The following is a 14,327-nucleotide window of genomic DNA, read 5'->3' as shown; positions in this document are numbered from 1 at the left end:
GCGACAGTAAACTCACCTGCGCGCTCACTGGCTGCTGCATCTGATTGGTCCGCGTCACTCCTTCATATTTTGGTTGGTTGTGGCGCAGCCGGTCAGTCTCGTGCACTTTGAGTTTTGAGGTCCGTCCTCAAACTGAGCGCAAAGTTGGATTTGATAGAAAACTCTTGTCCGCTTTGTGTGAAGTGTTCAGAGTCCCTCTGCATCATGTCCAGCGGTGTTTTGGTGAAAGCCCTGGAGGACCTGAGCCTGGATTCAGGCTATGTGCCCGGGGACCCGTGCCCGTCCCTCAGCCTGTCCTCCTCCGGCAGGTCGGCGCAGTCTCAGGCGCACTCGTGCACTCCTCACCGGGGTACCTGGTGGCGGCACGCCGGCTCTCTGTACAGCAGGAACGGCAGCTGGGACACGGTGAGCACCCTGCCGGAGGACGCGGCGGACATCCTGGCGAGGTGCCCCTGCCTGCCCGAGCTGGAGGACTATCCCTGGACCGAGCAGGAGCTGTGGGAAGTCGTGGGTCGAGTCGCCGGCTCGGATGCGTCTTTCACCGGAGAGGCTGTCCACCGGCTGTCCGTTCTGCTCCGGAGGGCGTTGGTGCGGGTGTCCCGGGAGGCGCAGCGGCTGAGTGAGCTCCACAGGCGGTGCACGCGTCTGGAGGTCCAGAGCGCGGTGAGGCTGGTGCTGAGCTGGGGTCTGGCCGAGAAGTGCATCTCCTCCGCGGTGAAGGCCGTGTCCCTGCACTGCATGAGCTCCGGGGACGACGCGCGTCAGCGGAGCAAGTCGTCTCGCTGCGGGCTGACTCTCTCCGTGGGCCGCTTCTTCAGGTGGATGGTGGAAACACGCGTGTCGGTGCGCGTTCACGAGTACGCCGCCGTCTGCCTGGCAGCCTGCGTGGAGAGTTTGATGGAGGAGGTGGTCGGACGGGCGCTGCAGGCGGCGAGGCTGACCGCGGAGGAGGAGGAGGAGGAGCGGGTCAGCGGGCTCACCTGCTGCCCGGTGACCGTGGAGCTGCTGGAGGGAGCCGTCAACAACGACGCGGAGCTGTGGGGACTCCTGCAGGTCTACGAGCACCTGATATGCGGCAAAAATGCTAATGGTGAGTTCAAGCACCTCAACACAACTTCTTTAAAGGCGAACTTCATCCTTCAGCATCAGCGCATCTGGAGATACGTGCTTTTCACTGGACAGGGAGGGGGTGAAAAACTAACCAGTAACTAAAGCAGTCAGACAAATGTAATGGAGTAAAAGGTCCAACATTTGCCTCTGAGAGTATAAAGTAGCAAAAATGTTAATACTCAAAGTATCAGTACCTCTAATTTGTACTTCAGTAGTGTACTTGAGTAAATGTACTCAGTTACATTCCAGCACTTGGATTTGCTCACGTCTATTTTACATCATTTAAAATTGAATTACACAAATTTTTCTCTTATTTTTGGATAAATAAACTTAATTTACAGCTTCAACTTTACAAACTGTTCATATCAAAGATCAGCAGTTTAGACAGACGTTGGTTTTATAACCTGAGAAACTTTACTCAGATTTTAAACTTTGATTGCAGTTTTACGCAGAGACGCGCTTCTCGTGGGAGAAATGCCGTCGTGTGAAATGTCACATGTCCCTCAATGAAAACACTCACGGTCCATCGCACAGAAAACACGTGTGTTTTGAATCCACATGTGACTTGATGTGTCCGAGTCTGACAGCAGTCACAGGAGAAGCGTCTCGGTCCTGTCGCCCCTCTTTGCCTCCCCCTGCAGCTTGTGTTTAAATGTAAAATCAGTGAGAGCTGCTGTGAAAGTGGGTGGGTGGGGGGGCCTGACCCCTGACCCCAGACCCCAGACCCCACCCTGGAGGAGCAGCTCTGCTCCCCACAGAGCAGAGGACCAAAGAGGACTAAATCCCTTCAAACTGCTCAGAGAGGGTTCAGTCCAGATGATGATATCAGATAATTAACAGCAGGCTAAGGAGTCTGGCAAACCGTGGAGGATGTGATGGGAAACCCCTCAGACAGGAAACGGGCATTTTGGGTAATAACGGACACGGAAGTGAAAGATGGTCTGATAAACGTCTGCAGTGAGACGCCCTCTGGGACATTCACTGGGTGAGAGAGACGTGGTTCACACGAACACGTCCTGCTCTGAGTGACTGAATGAACGTGATGTCGTCACACCTGTCAGCCTCACCTGCACGTCTCTGGACTGTGGCAGGAAGCTCGTGCAGACTCCACAGAGCCGAGACGGTGCTCAGCGCTGCGCCGCCATTGGTTGGTTGTTGTGAGCGTCCTCAGATACTCAACATTATTACTCCACAGGTTTGACAGTCAAGGTCAGTTTTGCTGTTCTGGAACTTTCTCTCGTGTCACCTGATCTTCCTCAGCAGGTGGAGTTTGGCCACCTTTCATGGGACTGTAGATGTCCTAATGTCTGTTAATATTTGTGCTATTTTCATGTTTCCAGCGTGGATGAGAAGCTCACAAAGTGCTTTTAGAGCTGAGAGAACTCCACCGGCTGAAGGGATTGAAGGCTCCAGGTGAGCGAAATGGACCTGATAGTTTGGTGAAAAATCGGAGAAAACATTGTTTAAAAAAAAAAAGAAAATGCATCTGTAGAAATCCAAAACACTAAATCACCGACTGTTGAACACACAGGCACCATGTCTCTCTGCCTCCAGCCCAGTGCATGCTGGGATATCGCTCTCCCATGAGAGCGAACAGGAAGGAGCGGGTGCAGTAAACGAGCGGGTGTTGTTGCCCTCTGACCCCCACAGGCGACACAAAGGAGCTCTCTTTCCCGCTCAGGCTGCAGGCGCGAGGTTCACGGCCACGAGCGCCGCCGGCTCGGCCGAACAAACAGCCTCCGTGGCCTCTGTCCACAGCTCGTCATGTGGTCGTCACCCTGAGCTCGCCGTGTTCAGCACATTCACGTTGACGCTGTGTGCGTTTTAACGTGTCATGAGTCTGTTTGTGTTCCGTCACGTTGAACTTGTTCCAGTTTGCTTCCAGTGGTCAGTCTGTGTTTGTCTGTGTGCTTTGAGTCGACCCTCACGCTGAGGACGTGGAGAGACACATCTGGACAAAGACACAGAGTCAGATTAGAGATGAAGCAGCGAGTAATCCTACACTCTGGGTGCGCCTCAAACGTCACATGATGTTATCTCCATCTGTCAGAGCTGTGAAGCAGAAGGAGGCTGCAGTTGTTTCTCGTTTGATGAAGAAACTAAATGATTGATTGGAGGTTAATGATTCTCACGCCTCTTTGATTAATCGGACGTCTGTCTCAGGAGGCCTTCCTGGGTGTCCAGAGAGACGTAATCGGCCTCCGCTCTGTCGTCAGCGGCTGTGTTCAGGTCTGTGAAGCCGACTGTGAGACAGCCCGAGTCCACAGCGTCCAGACGTCCCGCCCACAGGTTTAAACCAGATTATGCTAACAAAACAACGTCTTCCCGCCAATTCTGCCTGCCTGCGTGACATGACCCCGTGAGCTCTGTGAAGACTTCACTGACTCCAGCTCGACCTCTCCTGCATGTGGTCTTTGGGTCGAGGCGGCCTCGTTTCGCTTCAGTCGCTCCAACTGAAATCATGCTGACAGCTTTCTGTTCGGCAGACTTTTGTCTTTCGTCCTGACTGATCTCGACCTCGTCCATGCCTGCCGCAGCGTTTGTGATGTTGGATGAAAACGGCTTGTCAAAGTATCATGTCACTCCTGCTAAGCTCTGATTGGTTCCACCAACCAGCTGTGAGTAAACACAACACCAGACCTCCAAACAAATCAGAGATGTGGACGATGACTCAGAGGTCTGGAACAGGGTCCTGCTGGACCTCTTTGGATGTGTTTAGGTGGTCTTTGTGGCCTTTGTGGTCGCAGCCCATAAACTGTGAACCAGCCTCAAAGGCCGCTTGTGTTTGTAGCCACGTTAGCTGCTAGCAGTGATCAACGTTTGGATGGATGCCGTGTAGTTTGGCGCAGATGTTCGTGTTGGATGAAACCTGCTGATGTTGGTGCTTCCCCCTCACTGCTCACAGCGCCACCAGCAGGTCAGAACCCTTACTTTGGTTTGTGACCTGAAGAAACTAGTTCCCATCAAGACTGTGGACACGTTAAACATTAGACCTGCTGAACGTTAGCACTGAGAGCATGTAGCATGCTAACGTTAGCATTGTTATTATTTAGCCTTTGGTCCTGCATCATGGCCTGTTTGTCCCCGTGTCTGCTCAGGCTTTGCTCTTACACATCAGACTTTTATCGATGTGACTTGATAAAACACAGACGATCGTGCTTTTTAATGTTTTTAACATTTTCACTGAAGTTCTGATTTAGTGGCTGATCTGAGCTCTGCTGCTCTGTGAAGCTCTGTTCATGAACAGCAGGCCAGTTTTGATCCAGATTAGGACTCTGTTTGCTCTCCTGGTCTCAGTTTAGACTCTGCTGAGGTGGTCTTGACCTCCATCGCACGCACGCACACACACACACACACACACACACACACACACACACACACACACACACACACACACACACACCTTGGCTCTGTGGTTCTGTTGTCTCAGCCAAACACTTGCAGCTTTATACCACGCAGCAGAAAAGAGCTGTTGTTTGCAGGTACGGTGACTGTGCTTCTGTTTTCATTTGAGAGACACACACACACACACACACACACACTCTCTGAGGATGCAGTTGCAGACTTGGGGGTCGTTAAGTGTTATGTTTTTATTCAGCCACACACACACACACACACACAGAGTCAAAGGAAATGACTTAATCACGCATGATTCTGGATGTAAGCAGGCCAGTGTTAGAGCTGAGGGGTGTGTGTGTGTGTGTGTGTGTGTGTGTGTGTGTGTCACAGGTAGGATTAGAGAACAGTGATTTGTGCTTTGTCCGCTGCAGACTGGTCTCCTGTTGTGGACTCATGAATAGATGCTTGTTCAGCTCAGTAATCTGCATCAATTATCTGACACACTCGCTTCTTTCTTCCACACAAAAACCCACTTTCAGGGGGCCGAGGAGTGTTTTCCAGGCCGGAGTGATGAATCTGTTCAATCAGTGACGAGTCCTGTGTTAAACAGACGGGTCGAGGTCGGCTCTCTGCAGCCCGGTCTTCAAAAATGCTTTTTGGTTCAGTGTTAAGAACATCAGTTTTGTTTGCACACATCGAGCTGACAAAGAAAAAATGATGAAGACGAGGGTGATGATGATGATGATGACAAGGACGTGTCTTCACACATGATGAGCGGTTGAGGTTGAATCACTCTTGTGTATCTGCTGCTGGAGGCTTCAGTGTTTTTGTCCTCACTGAAGCTGTTTCCATTGTGGGAAGATCAGGAGTCAGCAAATACCCGATTCAACAGGCCACAATGGACGCGCGTGTGTGTGTGTGTGTTTGGACTATCAGAGACTTGGACTCACAGCAGTTTCAGTGGTTTCCAGTGCAAAAAGTACCCAAACACCAGCAGAAACGTCAGAGATGACACAGTGCTCGTCTCCGTTGTCCCTCCATGAGTTCAGTGTGTTCGCTTGTCGTTAGCACAGTTAGCACAGTTAGCACATGCAAACATCTGATTATCAGCACTCATGATAAACGTAAGCTGTGCATTTAGCCAAAGATGTCCTGAGCAGGCAGAGCGGAGACGTTAACGCTGCAGGAGTGATTTCAACTTTGGGTGTTTTGATCATATTTATTGATCGATTTATTGGTTGGAGTCTGTTCTCTCTGCTGTGAATTCAGCTGCTTTCCTCGGCAGCTTCGAGGCTGTTCGATACTCAAAAAACAGGTTTTCTGTGACAGCTGTAGCTCAGGCAGCTCTTTGAGGCTTTGATGCAAATTTCATCCACCAAAGTGACCTCTGTCTGTGTGTGTGTGTGTGTGTGTGCGCGCGCGTGCGTTCAGGTGAACTGTCGCTGCCGGCCCATGTCAGCCCGTACACCAAGGTTCCCGAGGACTCAATGGAGAGCAGGGAGGACGCCTACATCCAGCTGGAGCTGCGAACGCTGGAGCAGGCTCTCCTCGCCACCTGTGTGGGCAGCATCGCCGAGCTCAGTAAGTGTGTGTGTGTGTGTGTGTGTGTGTGTGTGTGTGTGTTGGTTTAAAGTGTGATGGGTGTCGGGCTCCTGGGACACATCGTTAGACGCTGCCAGCTCCCCCTCGGTTACATAACAAACTGTGGCTTGTATCCAGAAAACATGGGCACCTTCACACCCTCCAGGCCACCATAGCTCATTATCTGAACGCTCGTTACGCAGAAAGAATAAAAGACGTCTGTTCCTTCACTGTTCGTGGCCGTTAACGGACCATCTGATGACTTCAGCACGCCGTGGTCTGTTTCACTGTTTTCTCCTCAGAGTGAAGTTTAGATTATTTCTGTTTATTGAAAAGAGATTTCCTGTCTTAAAAGTTTGCAGTCACGTGACGTTAAATTCAGACGGAGGGCAGGAAGTGAAAACCACAGTGGACACGATGAACTGAACCGAAGGTTTAGCTGCTCATTCAGACGTCGCTCTGAACTGTGGTTTATTAACTGTACGTTATTTACGTTCAGCTGATGTGAAACCATTAAGGTTGATTATTATTAAGAATTATGTGGGTGGTAGAAGCGTCTACTTTATGAATTCTTGCTGGTCTCTACATCTACAGTAGACTCCGGTCAGAGAGTGACATGGGAACAGGGCCTCAACTTCAGTTCAATTTAATTTGTATTTTCCAACAGTCATATGGTTTCTGCAATCACAAATAATATCCAGCATAAATCAGTATTAGATAGCCATAATGTTCACAGACTAGAAGCTATCCACAAGCATTTAGAATGAACTGAAAAGTACTAACATGTACATGATGATATTAACGACTTAGCGCTAGCGTGCTAACGTTAGCGCGCTAGCGCTAGCATAACAGCGCTAGCGTTAGCTTGATAGCCTTAGCATTAACTTAAACACCTGGACAATGTCATTAGTCACCTCACAGTGATGTAAAACAACTAACAATCCTGAGCAAAGCTCAACAACTCAAACACCAAGTGTGTCATGAGACAAAACCCAAGAAAAGAATCACACAAATAACTTACATACGCTCATCTACTGTTATGCTGTTCACTCGTTGACAGTCCAGGCAGGAGAAAAAAGAAAACGTCTGAGCATAACGCACCTTAAGGACCCCAAGAGTCTCTCTTAGGTGTCTTTGTCAGTGCCTCAACAAATTACCACTTGACACCTTGCGTGGTGCTGCCGCCTACTGGGGAAAGGCCGGGAATTCAGAACACTGATTTAACAAGTGTTTGTCGTGTTGCTTGTAGCTGTTTAATTTAGATTTAAAACAACAGCTAAAGTTACACCATTTCCACCATTAGCCCCTCGGCTCCTCCCGACCGCAGACAGTTTACAGAATGTTTTTTCCAGCGTCAGTTTCTTTCATTTTTCACCCTTATGAACGACTGTTGGTGCTCGAGCTCCCCATGGTTTCTTGGTTTGATCGATCTGAGCAACACAAAACATCGGCTTTTTAAGTGTGTTATAGTGTTTTTAGTGCAGAAAATCACTTCCTGCCCTCCATCTGCAGCTCACACCACAACAAAAGAGCGACGTGACGTCATCTGCAAACAGCCTGTTAATAAAACTCTCAGAAACCAGCAGAAATATAAATGATCACTGCTCATGAAATCATATTTATCAGATCATGTGGAGCTGTGCTAACAGGACAGACTCTCACAATCCAAGCTGTTTGTCTTTGTTCTGTCAGAGTTAAAGCGCTCGTGTTTATTGGACGACAGCGTTCATTAAAGGAAACACTGCACAGCGTCACACAGGGTCATGTGATCTTCACCTTCTGCTCTTCCTGCAGGTGATCTGGTGTCTCGAGCAATGCGTCACATGCAGCGTCTGCGCAGCTCGAGTCCGTCCGTCAGCCCGGCCTGCTCAGCCAATCGGACATCAGTGTCCTGGGCCCCGGACGCCCTGCGGACGCTCTACTACTTCCTGTCCAGCCCGCAGATGGAGTCGCTGGAAAATCCAAACCTGGAGCCTCCGAGCATGGAGCTGAGCAGAGAGAGGTAGGGGTGTGTGTGTGTGTGTGTGTGTGTGTGTGTGTGTGTGTCAACAGCAGACTGTTGATTTTGTTTGTTTGTTTTCTTATTGAAGCTCATCTCTGTCAGTATTTGTCTGTTTTAGATTTTACGGATAAAGACTTCAGACGACACTGTTTAAGATAAGTTAAGATAAGACGTCATTTGTTCCGCGCTGGTGTTCTCGGCTCTGACGGCAGAATGAAGGATGTTTGTTGCTGCTTCTAGTGAACAGCTTCAAGTTTGGTGTGAAACCTTTAAAAAATACTAATTCAGAGTTCACTTACTGTTTTTCTTCAGCTTTCAGCTGCAGCTCAGGGTCTTCATCAGCTGACAGTCTCAGACAAAAACACCTGATTATTGTTATTATTATTACTGATTTTCTTTGAGCGTGTTTGGTTCATAAAAACATGGATTACAGATTGAATGTTTTCATGAAAAGAATCAAACTTTATTCTCTTTTCATGCGGGTTGGTGCATTTCAGACACCGTGAATCTAAACTATCAAACAATTTGCCCAATTAAAAAATCCTGAAACGTGAACATAAGTGAGCTTCTGATGGCCACGTCTGCACTGATGGCTTCTGCGCCTCCTCCAGGCCGTTCCTGCTCCTCCCTCCTCTCATGGAGTGGATCCGCGTCGCCGTGGTGCACGCCGAACATCGCCGCAGCCTATTGGTGGACAGCGATGATGTCAGACAGACAGCCAGGCAGCTCCTCCCAGGATTGGACTGTGAGCCCAGACAGCTGAAGTGAGGAGCCAATCAGCAGTCAGCATGTGCATGACTAAGACCGTCTGGGTGACGCAGAACCAGGTTCAGGCTTCTGTCTGCTTCCAGGTCCGAGTGCTGCTTCCAGTCCTGGAAGTGTGCGGATGCTGAAGCCGCTTCGGCGAAGTTCCGGCTGGGTTTGGGCTTCAGGATGCTCTCGTGTGGCCGAGCAGATCTGGTCCATCAGGCCACACGGCTGCTGGGAGACGAGGGGGTAAACGCCACGGATGACCAGGTGAGGGGTGTGGCCACGGAGATGACACGCTCCTGGTCACGGGTTATTTTGACGTATGTTTGTCTGAGCAGCTGATCCAAAGGTCTGACGGTCTGCTCCTGCAGGGAATGACTCCTCTGATGTACTCCTCAGCAGCCGGAGATGAAGCTCTGGTGCAGATGCTCATAGAAGCTGGAGCTCACCTGGACCTGCAGGTAAACACATAGCTGCTGACTCAGCTGGAGAGCCCAGGTCACAGCTGGTTAGTGCAGTTGCATTGTGGGAACTCGCCTTCCTTATGGGGACAAAATGGTCCTAATGTAAATCATCAATGGAAACCTGTGTGTGTGTGTGTGTGTGTGTGTGTTCAGGTCCCAGGCTGCTCTGTCAGACACCCCTCGGTTCACCCCGGCAGTCGGCGCTGGGTGGCGCTGACGTTCGCCGTGCTGCACGGTCACCTGTCTGTGGCTCAGGTGAGTGCTGACACACGCGTCAGGTTTAAACATGGCGGCTCGATAGAAGCGGCTCGGCTAAACTGTCTCCGACGGCGTTGTCTCCTCAGCTGCTGCTGGAGGCCGGAGCAGACGTGGAGGGAGGAGCCCTGCTGGACGGCCAGGAGAGCTCGGCTGAGACGCCGCTGCAGCTGGCTGCTGCTGCAGGTACCTGGTTACTGAACACCTGAGCGTGTGTGGCCACATCGACGCTGCATGTGTTCACTGTCTGAGTAACATCTTCATCTTCTCAGGCTACTACGAGATGGTGAGCTTGCTGCTGTCCCACGGAGCCGACCCTCTGCTCAGAGTGCATCATGGGAACTCACCGCTGTGCGAGGACATGACCTGCTTCAGCTACGCTGCAGCACACGGACACAGGTGAGACGTTTGTCTCACCTTTTGAAGCAGTAAAGTAATGTTTGTAGGACCCTTCTTGAAAACCAGTGTTATGAAAAGGTGAGACAGGTGGTGAAAATGGCCTCCTGTCAATCATCTGCATGCAGCGCTCCACCTGTAGAACGCCGCTCTGATCTATGAAGCAGACGGCGACTCGTCTGAAACGTATTCAGCCTCACAGGTGAGCTGGACGCTGCAGTTTCAGCATGAAAATGAAGTAGAAGAAGCTGCTGCAGGTGAGTGATGTGGTAACAGGTGATCCAGTTATCACTGTGAGGACGCACTATAAGCACGTTTCAGGCGCTCACACAGGTGCACACCTGAAGTCCAGGATGCTGCGCGTGTTTTTCCTGTGACATGGATCAGGATGCCGGCTCGCCTTATTCAAGCCTTCTGTTTTTGTTTTCGTCTCCAGGAACGTCCTGAGGAGGCTGCTGCTGCAGCCGCAGGACAGGAAGGAGGACATCCTGTCTCTGGAGGAGATCCTGGCCGAAGGCGTGGAGGAGTCCGACCGCGATGCAAAAGCTCCAGAATCCCCGAGTCCTGTTCCCAGACTGTGTAAGGCCCGCATGAAGGCCCTGCAGCAGGCGGCCTATTACAGCGCAGAGCACGGCTACCTGGACGTTAGCATGGAGCTCAGAGACATGGGTGAGACTGAGAGTCCGCGGCATAGATGACATGTATTCATGCTTTGATTGGTTGATTGAAATCTAAACCAATCACATGTCACACGTTTATATGGAAACACATCAGACAGTCGAGCTGTCCAACTGTCCCTCTCTGCTGTGTCCAGGTGTCCCCTGGAGGCTCCACACCTGGCTGCAGTCTCTCCACAGAGCCCAGCAGCTGTGCAGGGACAAAGCCACCGTCTCCCTCCTCGCAGAGTTCCCCTCCATCAGGACGGAGGACTACGGCCCCGAGCTCGTCTCCACAGGCGTCCCGCTCATGTTCAGCATGTTAGAGAGCAGCAAGGTACAGCTGAGTGTCCCTCTGTGTCTGCGGCGTCGAGCGACGTCTTCATCAGTCCTCCTGAAACATGTCTTCTGTCTGTAACCTGCGTGGATATCTTTAGCTTTTATTAGTAACAGCTGTGAGTCTCTGAGTCTTTGAGTCTCTGAGTCTGTCTTCGGGCTCTGAGTCTCTGAGTCTGTCTTCGGGCTCTGAGTCTTTGAGTCTGTCTTCAGGCTCTGAGTCTCTGAGTCTGTCTTCAGGCTCTGAGTCTCAGTCTGGTCTTCCTGTCGCTCTTCCTCTGCAGGACTACGTGATAACCAAGCGGCTGGCCTCCGTGTTTTCTCACTGCTACGGCGGCGCTCCCGTTCCTCCCGTCCCGCCCGTGGACGTCGCTCTGTCCACGCAGCTAGGTAAGCCGCCGCTGCCGTCATGTGACCCCCCGCTGAGGATGAACACCTGAAGGACGCCTGCTCGTCTCTGTCCTCAGATATTCACTTCCTGAACAACCGGGAGATGTCGGACGTGACGTTCGTGGTGGACGGCCGTCCGTTCTTCGCTCACCGGGTGCTGCTGATGTCGGCGTCTGAACGGTCTGATCCGCCTCCAGAAGCACGAAGATGTTAAAGCATAAACGATCATTTATTTCTGACAAACGCCATAAAAACAAAATGTGGCTTTATTTAACTCTATTTTCTATTATTTCATGTTGCTCTCTGTACTTATTGTCATTTTCTGAATGTAGACAAAACTTTTAAGATTTAAAAAAAAAGTCATGATGAGGAAGAAACAGTTTCATCTTCGTCTCAGCTGAGTCGAGTGTTCTTTGCTTCATGATCAGAGAGTTTAAACAAATAATTAAAATGAAGTTTAAACTAAACGTCGTTCTCTGCTCTGACGTCAGCTTTCGACAGATGCTCTGCGACTCCCCCGACGACGTCATCCACGTCAGTCACATGACCTACAGCACCTTCCAGGTAGGGCGCGCTCGCCGTCTGTCCTCTGGTGTCAGTGTGACCTTTGCTCCGTCAGCGGGTGGATGCTGACGTGTGTGTTCCTCTGCAGATGATGATGAAGTCTCTGTACTGTGGAGGGACAGAAGGACTGACCGTGTCACACTCTGAGGCCATGAAGGTAAAAGCACTCACCTGCCGCAGGTGCAGACCTCCGCGTTCACGTTGACGTGTGTCTGTTCGTTCGCCTGTCAGATCAGTGTGACGCTGATTTTTCAGCCTGTATGAAGCTCAATCAGCGGACGCGTCATCTGCTCCTTTTTCGAATAACCAAATCAGGACGTCTGACAGTCCCACAGCGCCGCCATGAGACCAGCGCGCTGCACCGCACTCACGCTCAGATCAGCCCTGACGGCTCGTTTCTTCTCGTCTTCCTCTGATTTCTGAAATATTTGCGGCTCTTCTCGACGTCTTTGGATGATCTGTGTTCTGTTCTGCAGCTGCTGCCCGCCGCCTCGTACTTCCAGCTCAGAGGTCTGCAGAGATGCTGTGAGATGAAGCTGTCGCAGAGTCTGACGGTGGACGCCGCCGTCAGCATCTACCTGACGGCGCAGGTACGACGACGGCTCATTGCGGCCGGCCGCTGGTCAGCCTGTCACAGACGCTGTTAGATGAGAAGTTTTATAGTCTGGAGGTCGTGATCGGTGTGTTTAATGTCTCTGTGAGTCATGTAGTTCAGTTTTGTTCTTCGTCGTGGTTCAGATCCTTTAAATCCTCTTCCTCATGTTGTCCTTGTTGTCTCTCCTTACCTGAAACGTGTCTCTCTGTTTCAGCACCTCGGAGCAGCTGAACTCTGCAGGTTCTGTGAAGGATTCTTCCTGCAGAACATGGACCGGCTCCTGGACCGGGAGGACTTCCACCGCCTGCTGCTGGGCGCCGCGGGTCGGGACGCGCTCTGCCCGGGGACGAGCGCTCGGGACCGGGACCGGGACCCGCCGGTCCTGCTGAGGGTTCTGGAGGCCGCGCTGGTGCGCAGACTGTCCGTCCTCCACGCGGCATGTCGGGGGTAGAGGACAGAGCAGCTTCACGTGCTGACGGCGTTCAGACACACCGCTTGAGTTTGGGAAAGAAGCCATAAACTGTTTACACCTTCATCTTCTGAGGAAGAGTAGGACACAGAACAGGCGGTCATTGATCCGATTTATTGATCCGGACACAATCAATGATTCAACCAATGAGTCACAGACGGCTTCGGTATCGATGACGTCAGTCATCAGGTAACATTTTTCACTGGAAGTCAAACGAGGCTTCAGTTTTTTTTGACGTCATGACGTCATTCATACTTTCATCATTTCTTTTTGAAATCAATCACTGCTCTGATCGATTATCAGTGTTATGGAGGTTTCACTTGTGTCGGGACTTCAGACCACGTGATCAGGTTTCACTCTAAGTTCCTCTTACAGTTGATCAGATCCCATGTTTTACCTGTAGAGATCAGGTCAGGTGAGATGTTCTCCATCCACCAGGACTCACACCTGAGCCTGAGACTCTGTTTGTAGTCTTTGAAGTTCGGTTAATATCAGTCTGAGAGCTGCTGGTCTGTGGATTCTTTAAACAGCATTCAGACCGTTTGTACAATAAATAACTAAGATCAGTTAATATGATGCTGGGAAAAACATTTTTAAGGAGCTTTGATCCACGCAGGTGGTTTAAAATCATTTTAGTTCCTCGTCGATCCGTGCTCAGTTTACAGTCACTAACTTTTCAAAGGGTGTTAGCTTCGTTAGCTCTGGCTAACTAGCTGTTTAAGCTGCTTGAACACTTGGTGGCGACACACATGAGATGGAGTGAAGAGGCTAAAACTTAGAGGTTCAGAAAACAAATGAGCTGATGAACCATGAACAAGATGTGGAAATATGGGCACAGCTGAAGGCTCGTTAGTTTAGGAACTGAAAACAAAAGATGAAAATCTTTTTTAAGTCTTATTTTATAAAAACACACCTGGACAAGCAGCACAGAGGCAGGAGATGATGTGATTGGTTCGTTCAATGTAAGGTGACGGTTGTCCTCAGAGGGCTTTTTCTAATGTGACCTGTAAAATAAAATCATGCTAATTAGCTAATGCTAAGCTAACTCTCTGCCTTATACGTTGCCATTTCTCCTGAAGGTAGTCAGTTGAATTAGCTGGGAATGCTAACGTCAGTGGCTAATGTGAGAGCAGAGGAACATGTCTGCTCTGTGGTTTTGGTCTTCAGGACATTAGAATGAATGGACAAAGCCACCAAACTGTGGACACCGACTGTCCCTCATACAGCCTCAGTTAGCTCTGATGGCTAAGCTACGACGGGTTGATGAATCTGAGAAAAACTCCCTTCACACGTGTGCATCCCTGCGATGTGACGGCTGACGTGTGAGTCCTCTGCAGCTGCACGCAGACCATCAGCTCCTGTCAAACATGTCCATATTTTTGTGAATAAACGTCTTAACACCCCCCAGAAATGTGCACCA

At 50.5% G+C, this 14,327-nt stretch overlaps 1 protein-coding gene across 1 annotated transcript; it reads left to right on the top strand.

The window, feature by feature from the left end:
* The first annotated feature begins 128 nt into the window (after nucleotides 1-128).
* On the top strand, nucleotides 129-14,316 carry LOC143323512 (ankyrin repeat and BTB/POZ domain-containing protein 2-like). The gene is made up of 17 exons (XM_076735390.1): nucleotides 129-1,090; nucleotides 5,881-6,030; nucleotides 7,825-8,032; nucleotides 8,644-8,796; nucleotides 8,884-9,049; nucleotides 9,154-9,243; nucleotides 9,400-9,501; nucleotides 9,591-9,687; nucleotides 9,774-9,900; nucleotides 10,334-10,566; nucleotides 10,712-10,890; nucleotides 11,174-11,279; nucleotides 11,357-11,459; nucleotides 11,771-11,843; nucleotides 11,932-12,000; nucleotides 12,320-12,433; nucleotides 12,653-14,316. The coding sequence occupies exons 1-17, from the start codon at nucleotides 205-207 to the stop codon at nucleotides 12,887-12,889; spliced, it is 3,093 nt and encodes a 1,030-aa protein (XP_076591505.1). The 5' UTR covers nucleotides 129-204; the 3' UTR covers nucleotides 12,890-14,316.
* The last annotated feature ends 11 nt before the right edge of the window (nucleotides 14,317-14,327 follow it).

The sequence above is a fragment of the Chaetodon auriga genome, chromosome 1 (genome assembly GCF_051107435.1).
Source record: "Chaetodon auriga isolate fChaAug3 chromosome 1, fChaAug3.hap1, whole genome shotgun sequence".
NCBI classification, from domain to species: Eukaryota; Metazoa; Chordata; class Actinopteri; order Chaetodontiformes; family Chaetodontidae; genus Chaetodon; species Chaetodon auriga.
Note: the sequence above shows the minus strand (reverse complement) of the source record. Positions and strands in the feature narration are given on the sequence as shown.

Excerpts from the sequence above, each read along its gene's own strand:
- LOC143323512 (XM_076735390.1), top strand. The coding sequence starts at position 205 with ATGTCCAGCGGTGTTTTGGTGAAAGCCCTGGAGGACCTGAGCCTGGAT. Across the intron at positions 8,033-8,643 it reads ATGGAGCTGAGCAGAGAGAG|GCCGTTCCTGCTCCTCCCTC; the intron begins GTAGGGGTGTGT and ends CGCCTCCTCCAG. Across the intron at positions 10,567-10,711 it reads CATGGAGCTCAGAGACATGG|GTGTCCCCTGGAGGCTCCAC; the intron begins GTGAGACTGAGA and ends TGCTGTGTCCAG.